At 43.6% G+C, this 24,901-nt stretch overlaps 1 protein-coding gene across 2 annotated transcripts in view; it reads left to right on the top strand.

Annotated features, from left to right (window-relative positions):
* Window positions 1-650: 650 nt before the first annotated feature.
* LOC114647865 (chemokine-like protein TAFA-5) overlaps window positions 651-24,901 on the top strand; it is an 87,030-nt gene continuing 62,779 nt past the window's right edge. For both annotated transcript variants that reach the window (XM_028796536.2, XM_028796537.2), the window contains exon 1: window positions 651-1,313. In XM_028796536.2, coding sequence (XP_028652369.1) covers window positions 1,217-1,313 — 97 coding nt within the window. In that variant the 5' untranslated portion in view covers window positions 651-1,216. The remainder of the gene's footprint in view (window positions 1,314-24,901) is intronic.

Consider the following 24,901-nt stretch of genomic DNA (forward strand, 5'->3'; position numbering starts at 1 on the left):
TTTAGGTTTGACCCCGTGACATTGACTAAATCCAGCTGTGCATTTTGCCCCCGATGTCTCCTAAATTTCCGATTTTGCGTCTTCCTCGGTTATTCTGTAAAACCGTTAAATCCAAATAAGTGGAGTCTGAAGGCTAAAGGTGCTCACGGCCGCTGTGCCACAGGGGGGCTGTTGGATGTCTGATTGAAATCCGTAACGTGGTGTGATGTAAAAGTTCAGTTTGGATCGAGTATGTGCGCTGCGGGAATGAGGAGGCATTGTCGGACCGCATTTGTGAGACGAGAGGTTATCTTCGTTATCTTGATAGCCCCGAGTCCTGCGTCTCGCCTGCTCCCCTCTCCTCTCCGCCTTTCGCTGTAGCCCCCCTCCCTCCCTTCCGCGAGCCGCCGAAATCATCGCCGCGGCAGAGTGCGCTTTTGCAGAGGGACGACTGCTCACAGCTGCGTCATTTGAACAAGAATCGCGCGCCTCGCTCCTCCTCTTTGAATTACTCACTGAGCCTCCAGCTAAAATCCGAGAGACACTCGCTGGGAGTCGGGCCAGTCGGGCTGTCCGTGGCGCCTCCGGACTCTCAGACAGAGCCGCGAGTGCGCTGCTGCCCATTTGGACCTGACAACGGACGGGGAAATCGGCGGTGTAAAGATCGAAGAAAGAGACTCGGACCTGTGGAGTGCAGAGCCACAAGCTGACGGGACCTGTCGCTGGAAATCTAGAGGGTTCGGACCCCGTATCGCGACCTGTGGAGCGTGGATCTGTCACTTCGGACTTGGCACTTGGGGTCCATCAGCACCGAGTTCTCTTTGTGGCTCATTTGAAGGCTTAATGGCATGGAGCGCTGGGATCTGATGATTTGAGCTCGGGGTTATAAAGCACCCCACCCCCTACACAACCCGCCCCCCACCCCAGATCCTGGAACGGCAGCACACTAACGGGCGCTTTTCTGCACTGAGGCGAGACCTCCGTGCAGCTGCGCCGGGATGTTCTCATTGGCGAGGCGAGCCGTAGCGTCTCCGCCGTCGCTGCTGCTGCAAGGCGCTCCAAGAATGAGGGGGGACAGGTGAGCGCTGCGCCTCGGATATCGTGACACCTGCAGCCGCGCCTTGGGGATTTCTACTTGCTTCTTCTCGCTTTCAAGAAGGATGCTGTTGAGAGGCCTCACTTAGTGGATGAGTTTCTAGTGTGCGGGTCTGTGCGGGAGTTCGGGGGGCTGGTGAGGATGCAGGCGGGCCCGAGAGCGCTGTGTGCGGCCACTGGAGCGTCACTTTGCTGCCTTTGCCTGCTTTGGCTAATCTACGCGCATTGGTTACGAGAAGGTAACATTTTCTAATCTACTCATTAATTATATAGCGCCTTTCATATCTATTCATCTGTTGTGCCTTTCCAGAAGTGCGCTTCTGTTTATGTTTTGTTTTTTGTTGCTATTATTTTATTTACACCTATTATATAGTGCCTTTCATATTGATCTATTATACAGCTCCTTTCCCTTCCAACGATTATTTATGTATCTATTATACAATGCGTTTCACGTAGAATGATCTGTTCTATACTACCTTTCACTTCTTTCAATCTATTTTTGTATCTATGATATTCCATCCATCCATTATCCAACCCGCTGTGTCCTAACTACAGGGTCACGGGGGTCAGCTGGAGCCAATCCCAGCCAACACAGGGCGCAAGGCAGGAAACAAACCCTGGGCAGGGCGCCAGTCCACCGCAGATCTATCATATTGTGCCTTACATATATGTATCTTTCATTTTTTGCTTTCATTAATCATTTATATGGTGCCTTTCATCTAGCTATCCTATCTTTTATATAGTGCCTTTCACATCTATCTATCTATCTATCTATCTATCTATCTATCTATCTATCTATCTATCTATCTATCTATCTATCTATCTTTGAGCATGGGAAAGGTGCTATTTAAATAAAACGTATTATTATTATTATTTATACAGTGCCTTTCATCTATCATATAGCACTTTTCATATCTATCATATAGCGCCTTTCACATTAACTGTTATATAGCGCCTGTTATTTCTTTCACATCTATCTATCTATCTATCTATCTATCTATCTATCTATCTATCTATCTATCTTTGAGCATGGGAAAGGTGCTATCTAAATTAAATGTATTATTATTTATATAGTGCCTTTCATCCATCTATCTATTATACAGTGCCTTTCATTATCTATCTGTCTATATTTGAGCATGGGAAAGGTGCTATTTAAATAAAATGTATTATTATTATTTATACAGTGCCTTTCATCTATCTATCATATAGCACTTTTCATATCTATCATATAGCGCCTTTCACATTAACTATTATATAGCGCCTGTCGTTTCTTTCACATCTATCTATCTATCTATCTATCTATCTATCTATCTATCTATCTATCTATCTTTGAGCATGGGAAAGGTGCTATCTAAATTAAATGTATTATTTTTTATATAGTGCCTTTCATCCATCTATCTATTATACAGTGCCTTTCATTATCTATCTGTCTATATTTGAGCATGGGAAAGGTGCTATTTAAATAAAACGTATTATTATTATTATTATTATTTATACAGTGCCTTTCATCTATCATATAGCACTTTTCATATCTATCATATAGCGCCTTTCACGTTAACTATTATATAGCGCCTGTCGTTTCTTTCTCTCTATCATTCAGTGCCTTTCACATTGTCTATCTCTCTTTAGTGCCTTTCACTTTTATCTATTTATCATTCATTCTATCTGTATTGTGCCTTTCCTAACTATATGTTAAATAGCGCATTTCACACGTGTCTTCCTATCTATAAATCTCTTATATTGTACCTTTCACTTTTTTCTGTCAACTCTATTGTATCTTTCACTTCTTTCTATCAGTTATATTGTATCTTTCACTTTTCTCGACCTCTTTATATATTTCTTACATAGTGACTATGTCACCTTGCGCCTTTCATGCCTCTCCAGCTAGCCATCTATTATATGGCGCCTTTCACTTCTGTCTATCTGCGACTGTAAATCTTGTGAGTGACAGATGCAGTGTGGTGACCGGAGATGCGAGTGTCGCATTCAAACAGCGTTCTCTTTCTGCTCTTCCGAGTCGCAGTTGCTGCAGTGGCCCGGACCCGCCGTTCAGACACAGTCCGTCTGTGCCGCGAGGCCCGTGCGCTCCTCCCACAGTCACGCATAAGCCGTTGATGTGTATGTAGAGACTGGACACGACACGCGCAGCTCGAAATCTTAGCTGTCGTCATATAAAATTCAGGCAGACAGCGATGTGGGCGCTCACTTCCTTCAGACACCCGCAGACAGACGGTCGCAGCCCGCCGCCCCCATGCTGGGCTCCCCGAAGTTGTTCCCATGCGCAGCCCGTCAAGTCTTTGCGGCTCTGGAGTCTCCTGTGCTCCTCACCGGGTCCTCCCACACACTTGGTCTTGGGCATCACAACTGGGCACCCAGTTGTCATAGTGACTCGCACACGCACGTTCTCAGGCCCACTCGGTTTTTTTGTACCGCGCTGCCGGTTGTGTAAGCACATGTGTGCCCCCTATAAGATCCACACTCTCCCGACAGCTGGGCACTTCTGGTTTGGCTGACACGCATCTTCTGAAGCTCAACGAGACGCGCATGATGAACACACAACCGCCCAGTCCAAGTCATACAGGGTGGGAGGTGTCACTCAGACGCAGCCCCCCCCCCCCCACAGTCACACGCGAGCACTGCACCGTCACACACACACACACACACCAGACGACATCATGCGCCTCACACACTCCAAGCGACATTTGTTGGTTTGTGCACATGAAGTTAAGTGTACAGCGTCTGTAAAATAAACTCCTCAGCCCCTGGGGACTTCACTCGTGTTACTGTTACACAGCACTGACAGTCACGGGGACCCAATTTGACATTTTTTGATACGGCTCAACAGAAAAAGACTCTTTAATGTCAAAGTGAACACAGATCTCTGCAAAGGGGTCTATGCTAAGAACTGATTGTATTCAATAATAATATTAATATGATATTACGAGACCCCTAAATCACCACTGCTGTGGCCAACTGGTGTTAGAAGTCACTGAATCAGCTCAATGGAGGTTCCCTCTCTGAGGTTCCAGATGATTCATTGTCAGGCCAACTTGTGGTCAGTCAATATGGTGGTCTAACCTACACAATGAAGACAAAAGAGAACACTCAGAACAACTGCATGATGTTGGGATGGAGACAAGAAAACCTCCAAGTCACTGAATAACCTTTGCAGTTCCAGTTAAACCAGTCATTAAAAAACGGAAAGAGTATGGCAGAGCTGTAAGTCTGCAGAGAGCAGGTGGAGTGATTGTGGAAGGAGAGGACGAGCGAGGGAGGCCATCAAGAGACTGCTGAGAACTCGGAAGGAGCGACAAGCTACAGTGGGATGAGACTGGGCAGACTTCAAACTCCTAAAACGGCATCGCTTGTAGTGTCTGCCCACCTGGACAGTCTGAATAGGACTCCGGTCTGAGAAGACTCGAATTTGGCATTTTCGTGCACTTTATTTTGATCTGACCTTTTTTCAGTTATACAGGGTTTGCCCTCAGGTAGCGTGGCAAAGAGAAAAAAAAACTGCACATGGCATTCCTACCAGAATTTGCCAGAAGGCATACTGGGGACTCTGAAGGACGAAGGTTTTGTGGTCTGACGAGAGCAAAATTTGTGTCTTTTGGTCCACCAACTAAACGCCATGCTTGGTCACTGCACATCATGAAAAAGAAAATCATCCCCAGCATGAAGCACAGAGGGGGCAGCGGCAGCAGGGGGTGGGTTGTGGTGAGGCTTCTCTGCTGCAGGGCCTGGAAGGCTTGCGAGGGTAAAATGAAGGCAGCAAAATGTGGAGGAAAACCTGACAACGTCTGCACCTTCCAGTAAAATGACAACCACAAGTATAAAAGGCAAAGCTACACAGGGATGGCCTGAAAATGACAACGTGAACGCCCTGAGGTGGCCGAGTCAGAGTCCGGATCTCCATCCAACGGAGACACTGTGGCTGTTAACTCACCAGCTCCGTGTAACCCGATGGATCTCGAGCAGATTGTGTGAAGAAAGAAAGGAGAAAAAGGTCAGCCATCATGGAGACATGCAAAGCCGACTAGAGAGATGTGTGCACACCGAATGAAGGCTGTCATGGCTGCCAACTACTCAGAACTGACAGTAACTAACAGTGCATCCAGAAAGTATTCACAGCGCATCATTTTTTCCACATTTTGTTATGTTACAGCCTTATTCCAAAATGGATTATATTAATTTTTTTCCTCAGAATTCTGCACACAACACCCCATAATGACAACATGAAAAAAGTTTACTTGAGGTTTTTGCAAATTTATTAAAAATAAAAAAACTGAGAAATCCCATGTACATAAGTATTCACAGCCTTTGCTCAATACTTTGTCGATGCACCTTTGGCAGCAATTACAGCGTCAAGTCTTGTTGAATATGATGCCACAAGCTTGGCACACCTATCCTTGGCCAGTTTCGCCCATTTCTCTTTGCAGCACCTCTCAAGCTCCATCAGGTTGGATGGGAAGCGTCGGTGCACAGCCATTTTAAGATCTCTCCAGAGATGTTCAATCAGATTCAAGTCTGGGCCACTCGAGGACATTCACAGAGTTGTCCTGAAGCCACTCCTTTGATATCTTGGCTGTGTGCTTAGGGTCGTTGTCCTGCTGAAAGATGAACCGTCGCCCCAGTCTGAGGTCAAGAACACTCTGGAGCAGGTTTTCATCCAGGATGTCTCTGTACATTGCTGCAGTCATCTTTCCCTTTATCCTAACGAGTCTCCCAGGCCCTGCCGCTGAAAAACATCCCCACAGCATGATGCTGCCACCACCATGCTTCACTGTAGGGATGGTATTGGCCTGGTGATGAGCGGTGCCTGGTTTCCTCCAAACGTGATGCCTGGCATTCACACCACAGAGTTCAATCTTTGTCTCGTCAGACCAGAGAATTTTCTTTCTCATGGTCTGAGGGTCCTTCAGGTGCCTTTTGGCAAACTCCAGGCAGGCTGCCATGTGCCTTTTACTAAGGAGTGGCTTCCGTCTGGCCACTCTACCATACAGGCCTGATTGGTGGATTGATGCAGAGATGGTTGTCCTTCTGGAAGGTTCTCCTCTCTCCACAGAGGACCTCTGGAGCTCTGACAGAGTGACCATCAGGTTCTTGGTCACCTCCCTGACTAAGGCCCTTCTCCTCCGATCGCTCAGTTTAGATGGCCGGCCAGCTCTAGGAAGAGTCCTGGTGGTTTCAAACTTCTTCCACTTACGGATGATGGAGGCCACTGAGCTCATTGGGACCTTCAGAGCGGCAGAAATTTTTCTGTATCCTTCCCCAGATTTGTGCCTCGAGACAATCCTGTCTCGGAGGTCTACAGACAATTCCTTTGACTTCATGCTTGGTTTGTGCTCTGACATGAACTGTCAACTGTGGGACCTTCTATAGACAGGTGTGTGCCTTTCCAAATCATGTCCAACCAACTGAATTTACCACAAGGTGGACTCCAATTAAGCTGCAGAAACATCTCAAGGATGATCAGGGGAAACAGGATGCACCTGAGCTCAATTCTGAGCTTCATGGCAAAGGCTGTGAATACTTATGTACATGTGCTTTCTCAATTTTTTTTATTTTTAATAAATTTGCAAAAATCTCAAGTAAACTTTTTTCACGTTGTCATTATGGGGTGTTGTGTGTAGAATTCTGAGGAAAAAAATGAATTTAATCCATTTTGGAATAAGGCTGTAACATAACAAAATGTGGAAAAAGTGATGAAGCGCTGTGAATACTTTCCGGATGCACTGTATTTGATGGATTCTTTTGTATTTTATGTGTGTAACTCACTCGGGCCGCTTGGCACAGATCTGTACTCACTTTGACATTAAAAAGTCTAAAAAATGCCAAGATAAATCAGTTGTGATGCACACAATGGAAATTAAAAATGCCCAAGGAGGTGAAGACCTTTTAAAAAGCGCCAAGTGCTGAAGCACAAGCCATCCCAGAGTGCACTGCTTCCTGCCTGATGACTGGGCAGCCCTGCTCATGTCTCTGTGGCTCACAGTGGGCTGTAGGGTTTATTTTCTTACTTTGGTTACCTATTTGAAAAGGAGCACAGTGCCAGTCGCTGCTCCTCCTTGGCTGTCAGCGGGTACAGCTGAGACACACACACAAGCGCACAGGTGTCTATGTAAAGATCTAAATAATTCAACTAATATAAATCCAGCACCCATTTATATCTTTCCGTCTTCCCACTCCATCCTGCTCCTTTTCTAAATTTTCACCAGCCACATATGCATTTGTTAACGACCTGCTTGGTAAGAGTAGGCCGACTACTTGTGTACTGCACCCCAATCGCCACCACACTTCTTAAATCCTGCCTTCATGCCATAATCCCAACTGTCACAACAATGATAAATACATCCCTTGAAACTGGCTTTGTGCCAGCCACTTAAAATTGCTTCTGTTACCCCAATGTTAAAAAAAGTCTGGTCTTGATCCTGACAATGTTAACAATTTTCAGCCCATCTCTCACTTGCCTTTTCTGTCAAAAGTTCAGCGTGTTGTAGCCTCCTAACTTATCAATTACCATCTGATAATTTGAGGGAACCCTTTCAGTCTTTCAGAGCACAGCACAGTTGTGAAACTGCTCTGCTTTGGGTAACTAATGATTTGCACATGACAACAGACTGGACAAACCAGCCTATTAATTCTGGTAGATCCTGATATTCTACTGTCCAGAATGGAGAACATGCTGGGTATCTCTGGCACTGCCCTCCAGTGGTTTAAGTCCTATCTGACTGATTGGCAAAAGTGTGTTAGTCTTGGCAACAGCAGATTCAGCTCAGTGCCAGTCACATGATGGGTTCCTCAGGGTTCTGTCCTTGGCCCTTTGCTCTTCTGTGTCTATATGTGTCCCCTTGGCCATATCATTTGTAGCTATGGACTGGGCTTTCATTCTTATGCAGATGATACTCAACTCTATTTCAATGTTAAAAGTGAAACTTCATCAGGCTTTCTCAGCTCACAACTTGCTTCAGTTCAGGTTGGTGAGCAGGCACTGGTACAGCGTGTTGATGCTCCCACCACACAACAAAACAGCTCAGGATCCCAGTTGGAAACCCCCAGGCAGACACGCGGCCCAGTCCCACCGTCTGGATATGACCCTCTATCTACCGCAGCCAGGTGTTACACTCATATGAAAAAGTTTGTGAACCCCTCTCAGCCTGCATAATAATTGACTCTCCTTTCAACAAAAAAGATAACAGTGGTATGTCTTTCATTTCCTAGGAACATCTGAATACTGCGGTGTTTTTCGAACAAAGATTTTTAGTGAAGCAGAATTTAGTTGTATGAAATTAAATCAAATGTGAAAAACTGGCTGTGCAAAAATGTGTATCCCCCTTGTCATTTTGCTGATTTGAATGCATGTAACTCAATGCTGATTACTTGTAACACCAAATTGGTTGGATTAGCTCGATAAGCCTTGAACTTCATAGACAGGTGTGTCCAATCATGAGATATAAAGGTATTTAAGGTGGTCAATTGCAAGTTGTGCTTCCCTTTGACTCTCCTCTGAAAAGTGACAGCATGGGATCCTCAAAGCAACTCTCAAAAGATCTGAAAACAAAGATTGTTGAGTCTCATGGTTTAGGGAAGGCTACAAAAAGCTATCTCAGAGGTTTAAACTGTCAGTGTCAACTGTAAGGAATGGAATCAGGAAATGGAAGGCCACAGGCACAGTTGCTGTTAAACCCAACAGGTCTGGCAGGCCAAGAAAAATACGGGAGCGGCATATGAACAGGATTGTGAGAATGGTTACAGACAACCCACAGATCACCTCCAAAGACCTGCAAGAACATCTTGCTGGCAGATGGTGTATCTGTACATTGTTCTACAATTCAGCACAATTTGCACAAAGAACATCTGTATGGCAGGGTGATGAGAAAGAAGCCCTTTCTACACTCACGCCACAAACAGAGTCGCTTGTTGTATGCAAATGCTCATTCAGACAAGTTAGATTCATTTTGGAACAAAGTGCTTTGGACTGATGAGACAAAAATTGAGTTATTTGGTCAGAACAAAAAGCGCTTTGCATGGCGGAAGAAGAAAACCGCATTCCAAGAAAAACACCTGCTACCTGCTGTCAAATTTGGTGGAGGTTCCATCATGCTGTGGGGCTGTGTGGCTAGTTCAGGGACTGGGGCCCTTGTTAAAGTCGAGGTTCGGATGAATTCAACCCAGTATCTTTTTTTTTTAATTAATTTTATTGTAATCATTCCGTACAAATAGATCAATTTTTACAAAAAACAGGATTGAAAACAAATCAAACCCCACCCCTCGAGGGTCGAGGGTTGGATAAATTCAACCCAATATCAATAAATTCTTCAGGATAATGTTCAAGCATCAGTCACAAAGTTGAAGTTACGCAGGGGTTGGATATTCCAACAAGACAATGACCCAAAACACAGTTTGAAATCTACAAAGGCATTCATGCAGAGGGAGAAGTACAATGTTCTGGAATGGCTGTCACAGTCCCCTGACTTGAATATCATCGAAAATCTATGGGATGATTTGAAGCAGGCTGTCCATGATCAGCAGCCATCAAATTTAACTGAACTGGAGAGATTTTGTATGAAGAATGGTCAGAAATACCTCCATCCAGAATCCAGACACTCATGAAAGGCTATAGGAGGACAGCGTCTAGAGGCTGTTAGATTGGCAAAAGGAGGCTCAACTAAGTATTGATGTCATATCTCTGCTGGGGTGCCCAAATGTATGCACCTGTCTGATTTTGTTATGATGCATATTGCATATTTTCTAATCCAATAAACTTCAAGTCACTGTTGAAATACTACTGTTTCCATAAGGCATGTCATGTATTAAAAGGAAGTTGCTACTTTGAAAGCTCAGTCAATGATAAACAAAAATCCAAAGAATTAAGAGAGGTTCTCAGACTTTTTCATATGACTGTACGTGGGCATCTCCTTGGCCTGGTCCAGCCATTTGGGTATTCAACAATGAGTATCCTGTGAGCCGGATCACCCTCAGGGAATCGCGCCACATGGCCGTAGTGCTGCAACTGATGCTCCCTCACAATGCAGGTCATGTGCCTCATTTGGGACTCCATGAGCTACCGTTCATTCGACACAAAGTCAAACCAGCAGTGATTGTTCAAAGAGACACAGTACCGAAGGAGTCTTCATCTCAGGTCACTGGATAGCGTCCATGTCTCAAAACCATATAGCAAGACAGGAAGCACCAGGACTCTAAAGACTTGGACCTTCGTCCTTTTGCTCAGATATCGGGAGCGCCACACAACCCTTTCCAGGGACCTCATGACCCCCCCATGCTCTCTCAATCCGTCTACTGACTTCATAGTAAGAGCCACCAGAGACATGAATGTCACTGCCGATGTAAGTTAACCTCTCGACGAGGTCGACACTTTCTGCTGATGGCTGTGCCTAAGAGGCCATTGAAGGCCTGGACGTTGGTTTTTATCAGGACACTCACTCAGTCTCTCGAGAGCCCCGATCAGAGCCTCCATTGACTCCGTGAAGATCATTGGCAAAGTCAAGATCCGCAAATCTCTCTCCACCAACAGATGCCCTACAGCCACTGGAATGTGGAACTATTTGCCTCAGTGAGATTAAAACCTGGATGGAGCAAATCTCTTTAAAATAAAATTGTAATAAAACCGAATACCTGCAAATTGGCACTAAAGCGTAACCTAAGAAAATGAGCTCCTTCTCAGTCACTCTTGACGGTGATCTCCTCAGACCTTCTTCTGATTCAAGGAATCTTGGTGTAATATTTGGTTCCTCCCTATCATATTCCACCCACATAAACCATTTTAAGAAACTTTTCTACGTTCACCTCCATAATAGATCCTGTTTTCGCTCATTCCTTCCTTTTCTAATGTTGAGAAACTTGTTCGTGCTTATATCACATCCCGCATCAATTATTTTTACTCCCTACTGGCAGGTGCTGCTTCAAATCTTAGTTCACAGCTCCAGATGATTCAAAACTCTGCTGCAAAGTTCTAACATGAACTAGCAACACTGGGCTCCGTGTGTCTTACAGAACTGAATGTAAAATTCTGTTATTAACCTACAAAGCTTTAAATGGCCTTGCACCGGACTACATCAGTGACCAACTCCATCGCTATGCTGCTGTTCACCCCCTAAGGTCTTCTGATTCTGGCAATCTTGTTGTGCCCCACACTAACCTGCACTCTATGGGTGACAGGGCCTTTAGCTGTATAGCGCCCAGACTTTGGAATGACCTCCCTAAATTAATGAGATCAGCTGACTCCATTCATTCTTTTAAAAATCAACTTAAAGCTCATCTGTTAAGGAAGGCTTTTAACTTAACCTGACATTCTGCCTCCTCTTTCAGTCTTCCTCTCTGTCCAGATTCTCAGTATAATTTGTGTGTGTGTTATATCACACATGATGCTAGGCTTTCTTTTATTATTGAATTTAGTATTTTACTTTGGTTTATTGTCTATTATTCTATTTAATGCCTTTGTATATCTTGTATCTATCTGTTTATTTGTATCCGATGTTACATATACCCTGCTATTTCAATAAGTGCCTTTAGCATGGGAAAGGCGCTATATAGATAAAATGTATAGTCATTATTATTACTTTGCTGTGATTAGATACACATGCACTGTAGCCTCCTGTGCCTTCACAGACAGAAGTCTGTTTTCCATTCTAAAGTGACACAATGGTGGACATTGATAGTCAAGTTCAAATCCTCATCACTGCTGAACAAAAGTCAAAATCACCTTTGGATCCCTGCTCTCCTCAACCAGTGCAGATACTACAGCAGGTCAAGGCACTATATACATAAAACTGGATGTCTCAGGGGGTCAGAGTCCTGAAGAATAATGACGAGTGGGCAATGACTTTCTGAGGAAATGCTGTTAGGTGCTGCAAGCTTTATGACTGAGAGCAGGTGTAATGTAAAGTCAGTCAGTCATCGTCCAACCTGCTATATCCTAACACAGGGTCACGGGGGTCTGCTGGAGCCAATCCCAGCCAGCACAGGACACAAGGCAGGAACAAACTCTGGGCAGGGTGCCATCCCACACACCAAGCACACACTAGGGACAATTTAGGATCGCCAATGCACCTAATCTGGATGTCTTTGGACTGTGGGAGTAAACCCACGCAGACATGGGGAGAACATGCAAACTCCACACAGGGTGGAAAACCCAGGTCTCCTTACTGTGAGGCAGCAGTGCTACCACTGCGCCACTGTGCCGCCTCATGTAATGTAAAGGCGCTATATATATCTAACATTATATAGTACTGGATGCCTGAAGAGGTTAGACACCTGAACACTAATGAACGTTGGGCAACAGCTTTCTGGGGTGAAACAATCAATGCAAAGAGAGAAGGTGCTGACAGCCACATAGCTGCAAGTAAGGGAAATGTAAAGGCGCTATATGTAGAGCATTATATGATATTGGAAGGCTCAGGGGTTCAGAGACCTGAACAATAATAACCGATGGGCATTGAGGAAATGTGGTCAGGTGCTGCAGCACAAATGAAAGCAAGTGTAACATAAAGGCACTATACAGTGCATCTGGAAAGTATTCACAGCGCATCACTTTTTCCACATTTTGTTATGTTACAGCCTTATTCCAAAATGGATTAAATTCATTTTTCCCTCAGAATTCTACACACAACACCCCATAATGACAATGTGAAAAAGTTTACTTGAGATTTTTGCAAATTTATTAAAAATAAAAAAATTGAGAAAGCACATGTACATAAGTATTCACAGCCTTTGCCATGAAGCTCAAAATTGAGCTCCGGTGCATCCTGTTTCCCCTGATCATCCTTGAGATGTTTCTGCAGCTTAATTGGAGTCCACCTGTGGTAAATTCAGTTGACTGGACATGATTTGGAAAGGCACACACCTGTCTATATAAGGTCCCACAGTTGACAGTTCATGTCAGAGCACAAACCAAGCATGAAGTCAAAGGAATTGTCTGTAGACCTCCGAGACAGGATTGTCTCGAGGCACAAATCTGGGGAAGGTTACGGAAAAATTTCTGCTGTTTTGAAGGTCCCAATGAGCACAGTGGCCTCCATCATCCGTAAGTGGAAGAAGTTCGAAACCACCAGAACTCTTCCTAGAGCTGGCCGGCCATCTAAACTGAGCGATCGGGGGAGAAGGGCCTTAGTCAGGGAGGTGACCAAGAACACGATGGTCACTCTGTCAGAGCTCCATAGGTCCTCTGTGGAGAGAGGAGAACCTTCCAGATGAAGAATCATCTCTGCAGCAATCCACCAATCAGGCCTGTATGGTAGAGTGGCCAGACGGAAGCCACTCATTAGTAAAAGGCACATGGCAGCCCACCTGGAGTTTGCCAAAAGGCACCTGAAGGACTCTCAGACCACGAGAAAGAAAATTCTCTGGTCTGATGAGACAAAGATTGAACTCTTTGGTGTGAATACCAGGCGTCACGTTTGGAGGAAACCTGGCACCATCCCTACAGTGAAGCATGGTGGTGGCAGCATCATGCTGTGGGGATGTTTGTCAGCGGCAGGGACTGGGAGACTAGTCAGGATAAAGGGAAAGATGACTGCAGCAATGTACAGAGACATCCTGGATGAAAACCTGCTCCAGAGCGCTCTTGACCTCAGACTGGGGCGACGGTTCATTTTTCAGCAGGACAACGACCCTAAGCACACAGCCAAGATATCAAAGGAGTGGCTTCAGGACAACTCTGTGAATGTCCTTGAGTGGCCCAGCCAGAGCCCAGACTTGAATCCGATTGAACATTTCTGGAGAGATCTTAAAATGGCTGTGCAACGACGCTTCCCATCCAACCTGATGGAGCTTGAGAGGTGCTGCAAAGAGGAATGGGCAAAACTGGCCAAGGATAGGTGTGCCAAGCTTGTGACATCATATTCAAAAAGACTTGAGGCTGTAATTGCTGCCAAAGGTGCATCGACAAAGTATTGAGCAAAGGCTGTGAATACTTATGTACATGGGATTTCTCAGTTTTTTTATTTTTAATAAATTTGCAAAAACCTCAAGTAAACTTTTTTCACGTTGTCATTATGGGGTGTTGTGTGCAGAATTCTGAGGAAAAAAATGAATTTAATCCATTTTGGAATAAGGCTGTAACATAACAAAATGTGAAAAAGTGATGCGCTATGAATACTTTCTGGATGCACTGTATATGTCATATTATATACTGTATAGCATTCAAAGTCTCAAGGGCTCAGGGACCTGAAGAATAACAGTCAGTAGGCAATGACGTTTTGAGAAAATGCGGTCAGGTGCTGCAAGTTGCTTTTTAGAGACACCATAAGTCAAGGTGGGAACTCATTGAGAGTATGCTAAGGTGTGGACCCTAACTCTGGAGTAGGGGGACCATCCCAAACTGAGCACACAGACACTACAAATGTCTAAGTTTGAAAGGCAGGATATGCAGCCTTTATTTTGGTGGGTCCACTCCTAGCATGACCATCAAGATGGTGACATGTAGTCTGAAACCTTCACAATCCTAATGATTTGAAAGTGCGAGGTGGCCCATGTAAGCCTCAAAGGTTAACAACTGACATTTTCACTCTTTAATTATGATTGTGACTATTGTCAGCCTAACTGCAAAGGCTGAGACCCCAAAACTGTTACTAAGACTTTCAGTGTGAGACCATCCCTTTGAATGAAGCCTTTTTCCTCTCATTCTTAAAGGCAGACAAAGCTGGAACCACATCTCAGACTGAGACCCCAATGTTTTTGCAGTGACAGGTATTCAAAGCAGTCTGAGACCCCCATTCACTACATATGAAAGGTAGGATGCCTCTCCGTTATTTAGGTGGGTCCTCTCCTTCCAGACTAAGACCTCTTGATGTTGAGGACAAGACCCTAAATATTAACTGGGTCTCTTAAACATGGACTTTGCTATCTGTAAGGCTGGGACCCCACATACTGTATGTTACAGGAGGACCACCTCTCTGTCTGAGATCTAAATCCTTTAATCCTCAAAGACAGACAAAGCTAAGAGCACCTCTCAGGTTGAAACCCCAATCTTTTAATCCCAACAGGCAGACCAAGTAGACCGAGACCCCCATTCTCTAAGAATGAAAGGCAGAAGGCCTCCTCTATATAGCTCCTTACAGACTAAGAGCTCTTAATAATAAGGAAAAGACCCTAAATATTTTATTTTAAGAGGGAGTCTATGAAAACATCAAAGTTAAGATGGTCTCTAAAACATGGAGTTTCTGCATTGTACGTTTTGGACCCCATATCTGTTATAGGAAAACTGTTTCAATGCGAGACCAGCTCTCCGACCGGGACCCTGATCCTCTAATTCTAAAAGGTGGACGAGACTTCAGAGTCTCTCCCATTGAGACCCTCATTTTCTAACGGTTTGTTACCTAGAGAGGTCTGCTCCTATCTTCTTCTTTGTATCTTGAGGTTGAGACTCTAACTGATTTGTAAGAAGCTGTCTATTTCAGCCGTACAGATCAGGTGGTCTTTAAGCTGGGGGCCACATCTGTAGCCATAATGTCGAGTCAGTGACTGGAAAACAAATCCTGATAAATGGCTTAAACGGGCAGCTCGTCATAGTTTGACAAATTGTCTTAGCATTGAGTCTTGAACTCTGCAGGCTTTAATTACGACTAGGGGACCCCCAAATCCCCCAATTCTATTTTCAATAGAAGCAGCCCACCTTTGAGACTGAGACCGAAATTCTCTTACCATGGGATGCATCTCTGTGCAGATTCAATATGGAGACTGGGCATCCTGTTGTCTAATCGTGAGGGGCTGGATGTGTCAGCCTTACTGCTAGGTCTCTGAGGTCCTGGTACACATTCAGTCCATTAAAAACAGATCCCTGCTGTCTGCTCTTCTTTGGTGCAAATATAGAGTGGAGCAGCCATGTTTAATCCTAGAAAATAATAAGAGAAACTAACTGATCAAGGTTGAAACTTTACCACTATGACTACAGAAATGCCACGTTTCCATAAGAGCACAGGGAAAGCTATACGGCCAACCCAAACAAAATTTCACAATAGTGCGGATAATTAAGGACTTGCCCTCATGAACAGCACTACTACACAGAGTTTTTACTTAGTTGTTTGCAAAAATCGAATGCTGACACGTCTAACGCACCAACCTTTGTAGTGGCGCTCCACTGACGTTAATTGGGCAACTCCACTGACCACATTTCTTCATTGCACATCGACAAGAGCGGCACCTGGAGGAGAGACACCACAGCAATGGAAAAAAGCAAATAAAAGTCTGAATTAGTGTAGGTCGCCCAAATTCAGGGTATCAATAAGAAATGTGAGGATTTACTTTATGTGGTAGAAGTACATAATAAACAAGAACAACTGCATCATTTCTCTCTATTATATAAAAAATTCCTGGGATGACACTTTTTTCAAGAGATTTTTTCAATTCCCGCAAGATGAGACTTTGGCCATGAGATTTTTTTCAAGTCCCGTCCTCTTCACCACCATATTCAACCACGCACGCGGTCCTCTCACTCGTATGAATGCTTTTAACAGACACAGTTCCTGCACTCTCAGCTCTTATAAATTTTAACGTTTTCCTCACTTTAAGTTCCCAATTAATAAAGACGTATTATGTCCAAATCTTATTGAAGGATTTCATCACGAAGGGTTATCAACAGCAGAAATGAGTACATGAAGTCAAACGAATTAACGTGAAAATTGTTGATTGGTTATACGGCAAATAGGTTAAATGTGTATCAATAGACTCTGCTGAAACAGTTGGTGGTGATTGTGCAGAAGATGAAAACATCAACTACATCTACATCCTCCGGTCTTCCTCCACGAATGACTGTAGAAAGAAGGATTTATCCAAGAAAGGTAATTCAGGGAATAACATTAGACACCAAAGGAGATCTTGATATGCCACTCGTATTAAAATGTTAACAGTTTCCCATTAGAATAGCTTTTGCAAAGAAAATGTACAAATCTCAGTGCCAAACATTTGAAAAAGTCATTTTACTTAATAGAGAGAAACAAACAAATCTCACTCACAGGCAGTTACGATGAAAGTTGTCACGATGAAAGTCTAAACACAGAATCAAAATTCAATGCGATATTAACAAAAATTTAATTAAAAAAATTGCTTTTACTGAAGTTTTACACTAAAAGTTTAAAATGTATTTGCATGTTAATTTCAAGGTCAAACAGAACGAAATCGTATTACGCAATCAATAACTCTAACATAACATGAAACATAATTTACTTTCAAATAATTATGTTTTACTATTTATTTTTTAATATGGTAAATTACTCGCAGTAATGTAAAATAGTTAGTTCTCTTATGCATATGTAACAATGAAAATAACAATCTGTTTAAATTGTACATCCGCACCCCCATACACGGGCGGCAGAACCACAAAGTGGCTAGTGCGTATCGCAGGTCCAGGAGTTGGCAAGCCAAACGAGCAGGGGGCAAAGCCACCTATTATTTGAAATATTAAAAAGGTGTGCTTCAATGTAAATGGTTATAAAGTCTAAATATTCTCGATTATAATAGAAATTTGTCATTTTTCACTCTCTGATAGACATCCCCATATGGTGTAATAAGACCAAAGGAGACAGTGAGAATATTGGGGCACCCGAGGGTAAAGCCCGTGTAACTGAAAAAATGTTAGATCAAAATAAAGTGCACAAAAAATGGAAAATTTGAGTCTTCTCAGACCACAGTCCTATTCAGATTGTCCAAGTCATATGGCAGTTCGGCCAGAAAAGGCGGGTTCAGGTGGGCGGACACTGGAAGTGACATCGTTTTAGGAGAGCTGTCAGTCTGCAGAGGAAGGAAACGAGAGTGTGTTATCACAAAGCACCACCCCCTAGATTGGTGGAGATTAACCATAACCTGAGCCCTTTAACTGTCTCCCATGCACACGCATGTGAGAGTACCCCAACTTAGCCTAGACCTGTCAGGTCGGGCGATCCAACATATGAGGTCATGGACATGAGAAAAAGCATTAGCATTGGCATGGAAAGTAATCCAATGATGTAGGTCTTTAAACTGATAAGGCAATAGGTCCAAGAACTACCCAGTGACACTGGGATTCACCTCCTTATGAAGAGCCTTCCACTGTAAAGATGCATGGTCCAACACCGGAGTGAATTCATGACCCAAGGGGTAGCACCTCAGCTGGTTAATATCCCTTTTAATTGGAAGGGCCTCTGTCTCCATCGCTGCATACCTGGTCTCATGAATGAATAGTTTCCGGCTCAGATACATAACGGGGTGTTCAACACCATAGACGCTTTGGCTCAGCACAGCTCCAAGACCTGTGTTTGAAGCATCGGTCTGCAAAATAAAAGGTAAGGAAAAATCTGGCATAATTAATACAAGTACTGATATGAGGGCCTGTTTTAGGTCACGGAATGCGGCTTTTGACTTTTCATCCCACACCCCTGTGTCTGCGTGCTTGCTTCCTTGTTAAATTTATCAAGAGCACTGCCCACTCAGAGAAGCAAGGGACAAACTGGTGGTGATTTCCCACTAACCCCTAGAAAGCTTGGACCTGCCACTTGGTTTTATGAGGGGCTCAGTTCTTAATGGCATCAACTTTGGCGAACTGTGGTCACATGGTACCTCTGCCAACCAAGTAGCCTAAATATTTAGCTTCAGTCAACCCAAAAAAACACTTTTTAGGGTTGCTCCCAAGTTCTGTTTCACCTAATGTCAGATGCACAGTACAAACCTGCCATACTTGATCCTTCCATGTGCCAGAATAAACGATGACATCATCTAAGTAGGCAGTACTAAAGGAATTGTGAGGACATGGCGTTCTATCCACTAGATGTTGGAAGGTCACAGGCACCCTGTGCAAACCAAATAGGAGGACCCAGTACTGCCACAGGACACTAGGGGTACTGAATGTAGCCTTTTCCTTTGCGGATTCCATTAAAGGAATTTGCCAGTACCCTTTTGTCATGTCAGGCGTGGTTAAATACTGAGTCTTGCCAAGCTGACTGAGGAGCTTATCCACTTGTGGCATCAAATAAGCATCAAACTATGAAACTTGATTTAGCCAGCGAAAGTCACTGCAAAAACAACAACTTCCATCTGGTTTTGGGACCAGTACAATGGGGCTGGACCAGGGTCTAAAACTGTCTTCTATGACACCAAGATCCAGCATCTATCTGATCTCATGTTCTAATTCCATTCGTTTGGCTTCCAGGAGGTAGTATGGGTGTTCTCCAACTATGACCTCAGGCTCCGTAATGAAGTCGTGGGCAATTGGGGAAGTTTTTCCAGGCCACTTGTCCACCACTTCCGGGATAGACAAGATGTCTGCTTCGAGCGCCTGTTGTTGTTTGAGTGTCAAATTCAAACTGGGGTTAAGGATTTTAGAACGAGTGAAGATGAAGCAAGGTTGTTCTGAGTAGGTATATAGCTCTATTTCCTTCCATGGTTTCAATAAATTCACATGATATACACACTCCGCTGGTCGACGATTTGGTTGTTTAACCAACTAGTCTACCAAACTCTACCTCTGCTTAATTTCATAAGGGCCTTGCCAATGAGCCAATAATTTTGAATGGGAAACAGGAACAAGAACCATGACACAATCTCCAGATTGGAATTCACAGAGAGATGTTCCATGGTTATAGTAGCGAGCCTGTGCTGATTGCGAACACTCAAAATTTTCTTTTAAAAAATGTCTAATCTTAGCAAATCTAATGCATAATTGCACAATACATTTTAAAATATTGGTGGCAGTACCTCTTCTTCCCAACCATCTTTCAATATACAGTGGTACCTCGGTTCATGACCATAATTAGTTCCAAAACTCTGTTCGTAAACCGATTTGGTTGTGAACTGAAGCAATTTCCCCCATAGGATTGTATGTAAATACAATTAATCCGTTTCAGACCATACGAACTGTATGTAAATATATATTTTTTTTAAGTTTTAAAGCACAAATATAGTTAATTAAACCATAGAATGCACAGCATAATAGTAAACTAAATGTAAAAACATTGAATAACACTGAGAAAACCTTGAGCAACAGAGAAAACTAACACTGCAACAGTTCACGCTATAGCGCTACCAACCGCTGGCTAAAAACACTTTTTATTTTTAATGAGTTTTAAGCACAGGGAAAAAAATGAACATTTGAAAAAATCCGTAATTTAATAAACCACCAAGAAAAGTAACATTGCGACAATGCACGCTACGAACCGATCGCTGTAAACAGAAGTGAAAACAAAATCAAGCCCAGTGCATTCTTTACCTTCTCTACCTTATGAGTCCAGCCCGCTCTCGCGCTGCCTGTGTGTGTGCGTCTGTCTCTCTCGCGCTGCCTGTGTGTGTGCATCTGTCTCTCTCTCGCGCTGCCTCTGTGTGTGTGTGTGTCACGTGCTCTCTCACTCTCTCTCTCTTGCTCGCTGCACAGGAAATGTACAGGGAGAGACTGAACACGTACAAACCGAAAGGGAAACTGGCTTGTTCGTATACCGAGTGTGCGGTTGTGAACCGAGGCAAAAGTTTGGCAAACTTTTTGGTCGTAAACCGATTGGTACGTGTACCGAGACGTTCATGAACCGAGGTTCCACTGTATCCAATAATCCCCAGGGTTGTCATCCATAAAATAATTCCCAAGGGAAGAAGCCTGTAGGGGCTTAAGGAACCTCCTGATAGGCAAACAACAAGAGTGGGAGTACGAGGGGATCCCAATTCTTCCCGTTCTTCCTGACCACCTTGCACAGCATTTGTCTGAGCATCTGATTAAACCACTTTACTAAACCATCAGTTTGAGGATGGTACACTGAGGCTTTTAGATGAGTAATCCTGAGTAACTTGGCTACTTCCTTGAACGTTTCTGAGGTAAAAAGTATCCATTGGTCCATTAAGACTTTGTTAGGGATGCCGTCACACACAAAGACCCCGACAAGTTTCTGTGCAATAATTTTAGAATTGGCCAGTCTCATGGGAATAGCTTCAGGGTAATGTGCAGTGTAATCCACAATCACAACAATGTATTTATGACCACATGCAGAGGGTTCAAGAGGTCCTATAATATAAACCCCTATGCGTTCAAAGGGAATATCAATGAGTGATGTGGAAGCTGGAGGAGCACGGTCCTTTTGAGAATTCTGTCTCAACTGACACTCAGGAAACGCAAAAGCAACGGACTTCCTCATTAATTCCGAGCCAAAAAAATTGGAATGTAATCCCCTGTAACATCTTCTCAGTTCACAAGTGGGTATCTAGGAGATGGGTATGTGCCAGTTTGTATACCTGCAACCGGTAAGTCTACAGAATTAACAACAATGATCTCACCTCTCCCTCATGCTCAGCTACACAATATGACAATTATTATTAATTACAAAGTGTGGCCACTGTGGCATGGAATAATTTGTATATTGTCCATCAATCAGAACAACCGTATTCATTACAGACTTGAGGGAATCATCATTCCACTGTTCTCCTTTAAATGATGCTGGCATTTGCCTAAATTGAAAGTGTAGTTCCAAGAGAGGATCTCGGATGACCTCATGGGGTGCAGCAATACTCCGCGATCTTTCGTCTCCGTAGAAACATCCAAGCGTGATTGCATTGTACTTTCCGCATCCCGCTGAGTAGCCACATTACCTTACTTCGAAGTCAGTGGATAATACAGAGTGGAGACAGTTTGAGATGGGTTATTACCATCAATAATGAGGCCCAATATTTTAGCAGAGGTGATATGTGTCTTAACTGCTTTTGCTTTGTGACCAATCCCACCCCAAGATTACTGGGAAAGGGGGGCTGCACATGACAGCCATCTTAATCTTATGAGTCAACCCTTGATATATGACAATACATGTGGCGGACCTATACCAGTGAGTTTCCCCATGAATACAGGTTAAACTGATCCGGATTCCCACTGTTGCAAAACCACATAATAGTGGACTACAATGAAGATGTTGCTGCTTTAGTCTATAAGTGCTCTAATATTATGCCCATTCCCCTATCGTTGTAGACAAGGAACAGGGGATTGACAGTGCAACAGTACCTCTCTCCTTGCACTCAGCTGCAGTCGATCAGTTCACCAAAGTGAAGGTAGTTGAGGATGTAGTAGAGGAGCACTGTGCTTCTCCGTAATTCTGACCGAGGACTCTATGTTGCGATGGGTAGGCTCTGGAGTAGCGACACATCCTATCCGGGACTTATGACAACCAGAAAAACGTTCAGCACGTTCGACCTGTTAGGATACACTGTGCCACTTGAGGGTTGGTATCAGGGATACCATGGAATTAAATTGTTACCTCTGGACTGGCTGTGTGAGGTAGTCAGGGAGGGTGTTCACTAAGTAGTCGCAAGCGATCAGCTCTGTAATAGCTTTGGAGCCAATTTTCTCTAACTTCAGCCACTGCCTGACTCTACCCCACAAATCAAAAGCCTGCAAGCGAGTTGGCCACTCAGGGTCAAATTTCCACTTGTGTCATGCCCTTGCCTGCTGGTCCAAGCTAATGCCATACCTGAGTAGCACCTTGGATTTTAGTTGCTTGTAATTACTTGGGATGGAACCATCTGTCACTCCTTTTAGAGAGTGACTCGAGCTCAGTTACATAACTCTGATTCAGTGAGCTGAATCTGTTGTACTCCCACCTGGACTTTGGGTACCTGTAGATCACTAGCCATTGACTGGAGGACCGCTGTTATGTCCTGCTGTTCCATCATTTCTTAAAGTAAATCCTGCAGACTACACCACTGTAATAAGACTAAAGGAGACAGTGAGAGTGCCGGGGTAACTGTGGACAAACTCGGTACAATTGAAACTAGGTTAGATCAAAATAAAGCATGTGAAATCACAAAATTCAAGACTTCTAAGACCAGAGACCTATTCAGACTGTCCAAGATGGCGATTCTTCCAGTTATATTGCTGCTGGGCAGAAAGAGGTGGATACAGGTGGATGGACACTAGAAGTGACGTCGTTGGAGGAGAGCTGTTAAGTTTTCTGGTCTGTAGAGGGAGGAAAACAGAAAGTGTTATTGCACAGTGCCATCCCCTAGATTGTTAGAGAAGTACAATCACCTGAGCCTTCAACTGTCTCCCATGCACACTCATGTGACAAGGGCCAGATCCGTAGGAAAGGATCAAAAATCAAACATAACATTATATTCATAGTAACTGACCTTTAAATAGTCTAAAACAATACCCCACAAGGTTATGTTTGAAATTTGTCATTTTTAACCATCTGGGAGTGGCTCTTAGAAGGGCTTAGAGGTTACAGAATCAAATATTAAAATTCTTATGAAATTAATGATCCACAACTTTAAAATAGCATGAAAGGATAATCCACATGCAGATACAGCTGATTTTCACTTTTTCAAAGTTTTATAAAAACTTCTCACATCCATTAGAGAGTGGAGCCCTGGGGTTGATTGATGTGACATGCACAACTCCAAGTCCTTCTGATTGTTTCTGCTGAAGACACTCACTGGTGTGCTCTTTATCATAAGGGTGTAATCTCCTGCACAAAGTTTGATTCAGAATGTCCTAAGGATGAGTGTTTAGGGTGTAGAGGGACAAAAATAGTGAAGAACACCCTAAAAGCTTGATATTTTGCATAACTAGACATCAAGACAAATCAAACAGTTTATCAAATGTTGGGTGGGGTTCTCGTACTGCTATGTCAGGAGGTGCCAGACAAAAAAATGGTGAATTACAAAGGGTTCACAAGTAATCTGTATGAACACACTAATTCTTAAACTTCCCAACATGCGCAAATTTTAATTTGACATCTTAGATAGAGACTGGACCTCAGTGCTGACTTTCTATGTCTTTGCACAGATTGCTCCATATGCTGCACACTTCTGGTTCATTATCCCGCTAATGCTACTACAAAAGTCCCAGGACAAACAAATACGGTGTCAAAAATTACACAAGATTATTTAACATTAAATACAAAAAAGTAAACGTAAGTCAACAGAGTGGATATCGGAGGAGATGATCTCTGAAACTGGGACCCCAATTCTTTCTAATCAACTTCAGCAGTGAGATTGGCCTTCTGCTTCTCTGACTGTAAATGGGCATCTCTTACTTTAGGACCCCAATTTTATACTAAAAAGGGGCAACCTCAGAACTGGGATGGTCTCTGAGATTGCAGCTCCTCGTTATGTAACAGGTTCAGCACTGACATGGCATTCTCATTAAGCCATTGTCACATTTTGTGACTTCTAGTTAGTTGCAAGGCATGTCAGATTTGCTGACTGGGTTGCTGATCTCGTTGCCAGACTGTGCCAACTTATGCAAATGAAAATCGCTGGCCATGTCACACTTATTGACTGCGTGACGACCTTCCAGCTAAATTATACTCACCCATTTTTGTAGCAGCCAATAGCTTAGCATGCTGCCTGACAGGGCTGGTGCTTTATGAAGGGTTAACAGGTACAGTGAGTTCAGATGAAATCTCAGCCCCTTGTTTCGTTAAGCCATTCTGTCATTGTACGTAAAATATGAGATACCAAATAGATGAGCTTCTTGTCCGTTTGTGAGGTCCAAAAAACCCACACTCCTCAATCCTTGTCGCTACATTCTGTGCACTTCTGGATGAACCTTCATTGGTTGTCAGCTCTCATGCACACAGAGCCCACCACTATGACTAAACATAGGATTGATTATGTCAGAGCGAGTTAAGGACTAATTGGAGTGAGTTATTGGGCGTGTCACATTAGGAGACTGAATTACAGGAATATGCTGCCAACTGTCTCCGACTCACTAGGATTATGTAAATGACGGCTACAAGTGCAAATTACTGGAAAACTCAAGCACTGTGACGAGGCCTTAACAGCCTCAAAACAGAGAAGGTCTCTGAACGGGTTGGCCGAGGCCGATTACGTTATCAATGGAAGCATCAACGTGTTTCAGGATCTTCAC

This window comes from Erpetoichthys calabaricus, chromosome 3 (assembly GCF_900747795.2).
Source record: "Erpetoichthys calabaricus chromosome 3, fErpCal1.3, whole genome shotgun sequence".
In the NCBI taxonomy this organism is placed as follows: domain Eukaryota; kingdom Metazoa; phylum Chordata; class Cladistia; order Polypteriformes; family Polypteridae; genus Erpetoichthys; species Erpetoichthys calabaricus.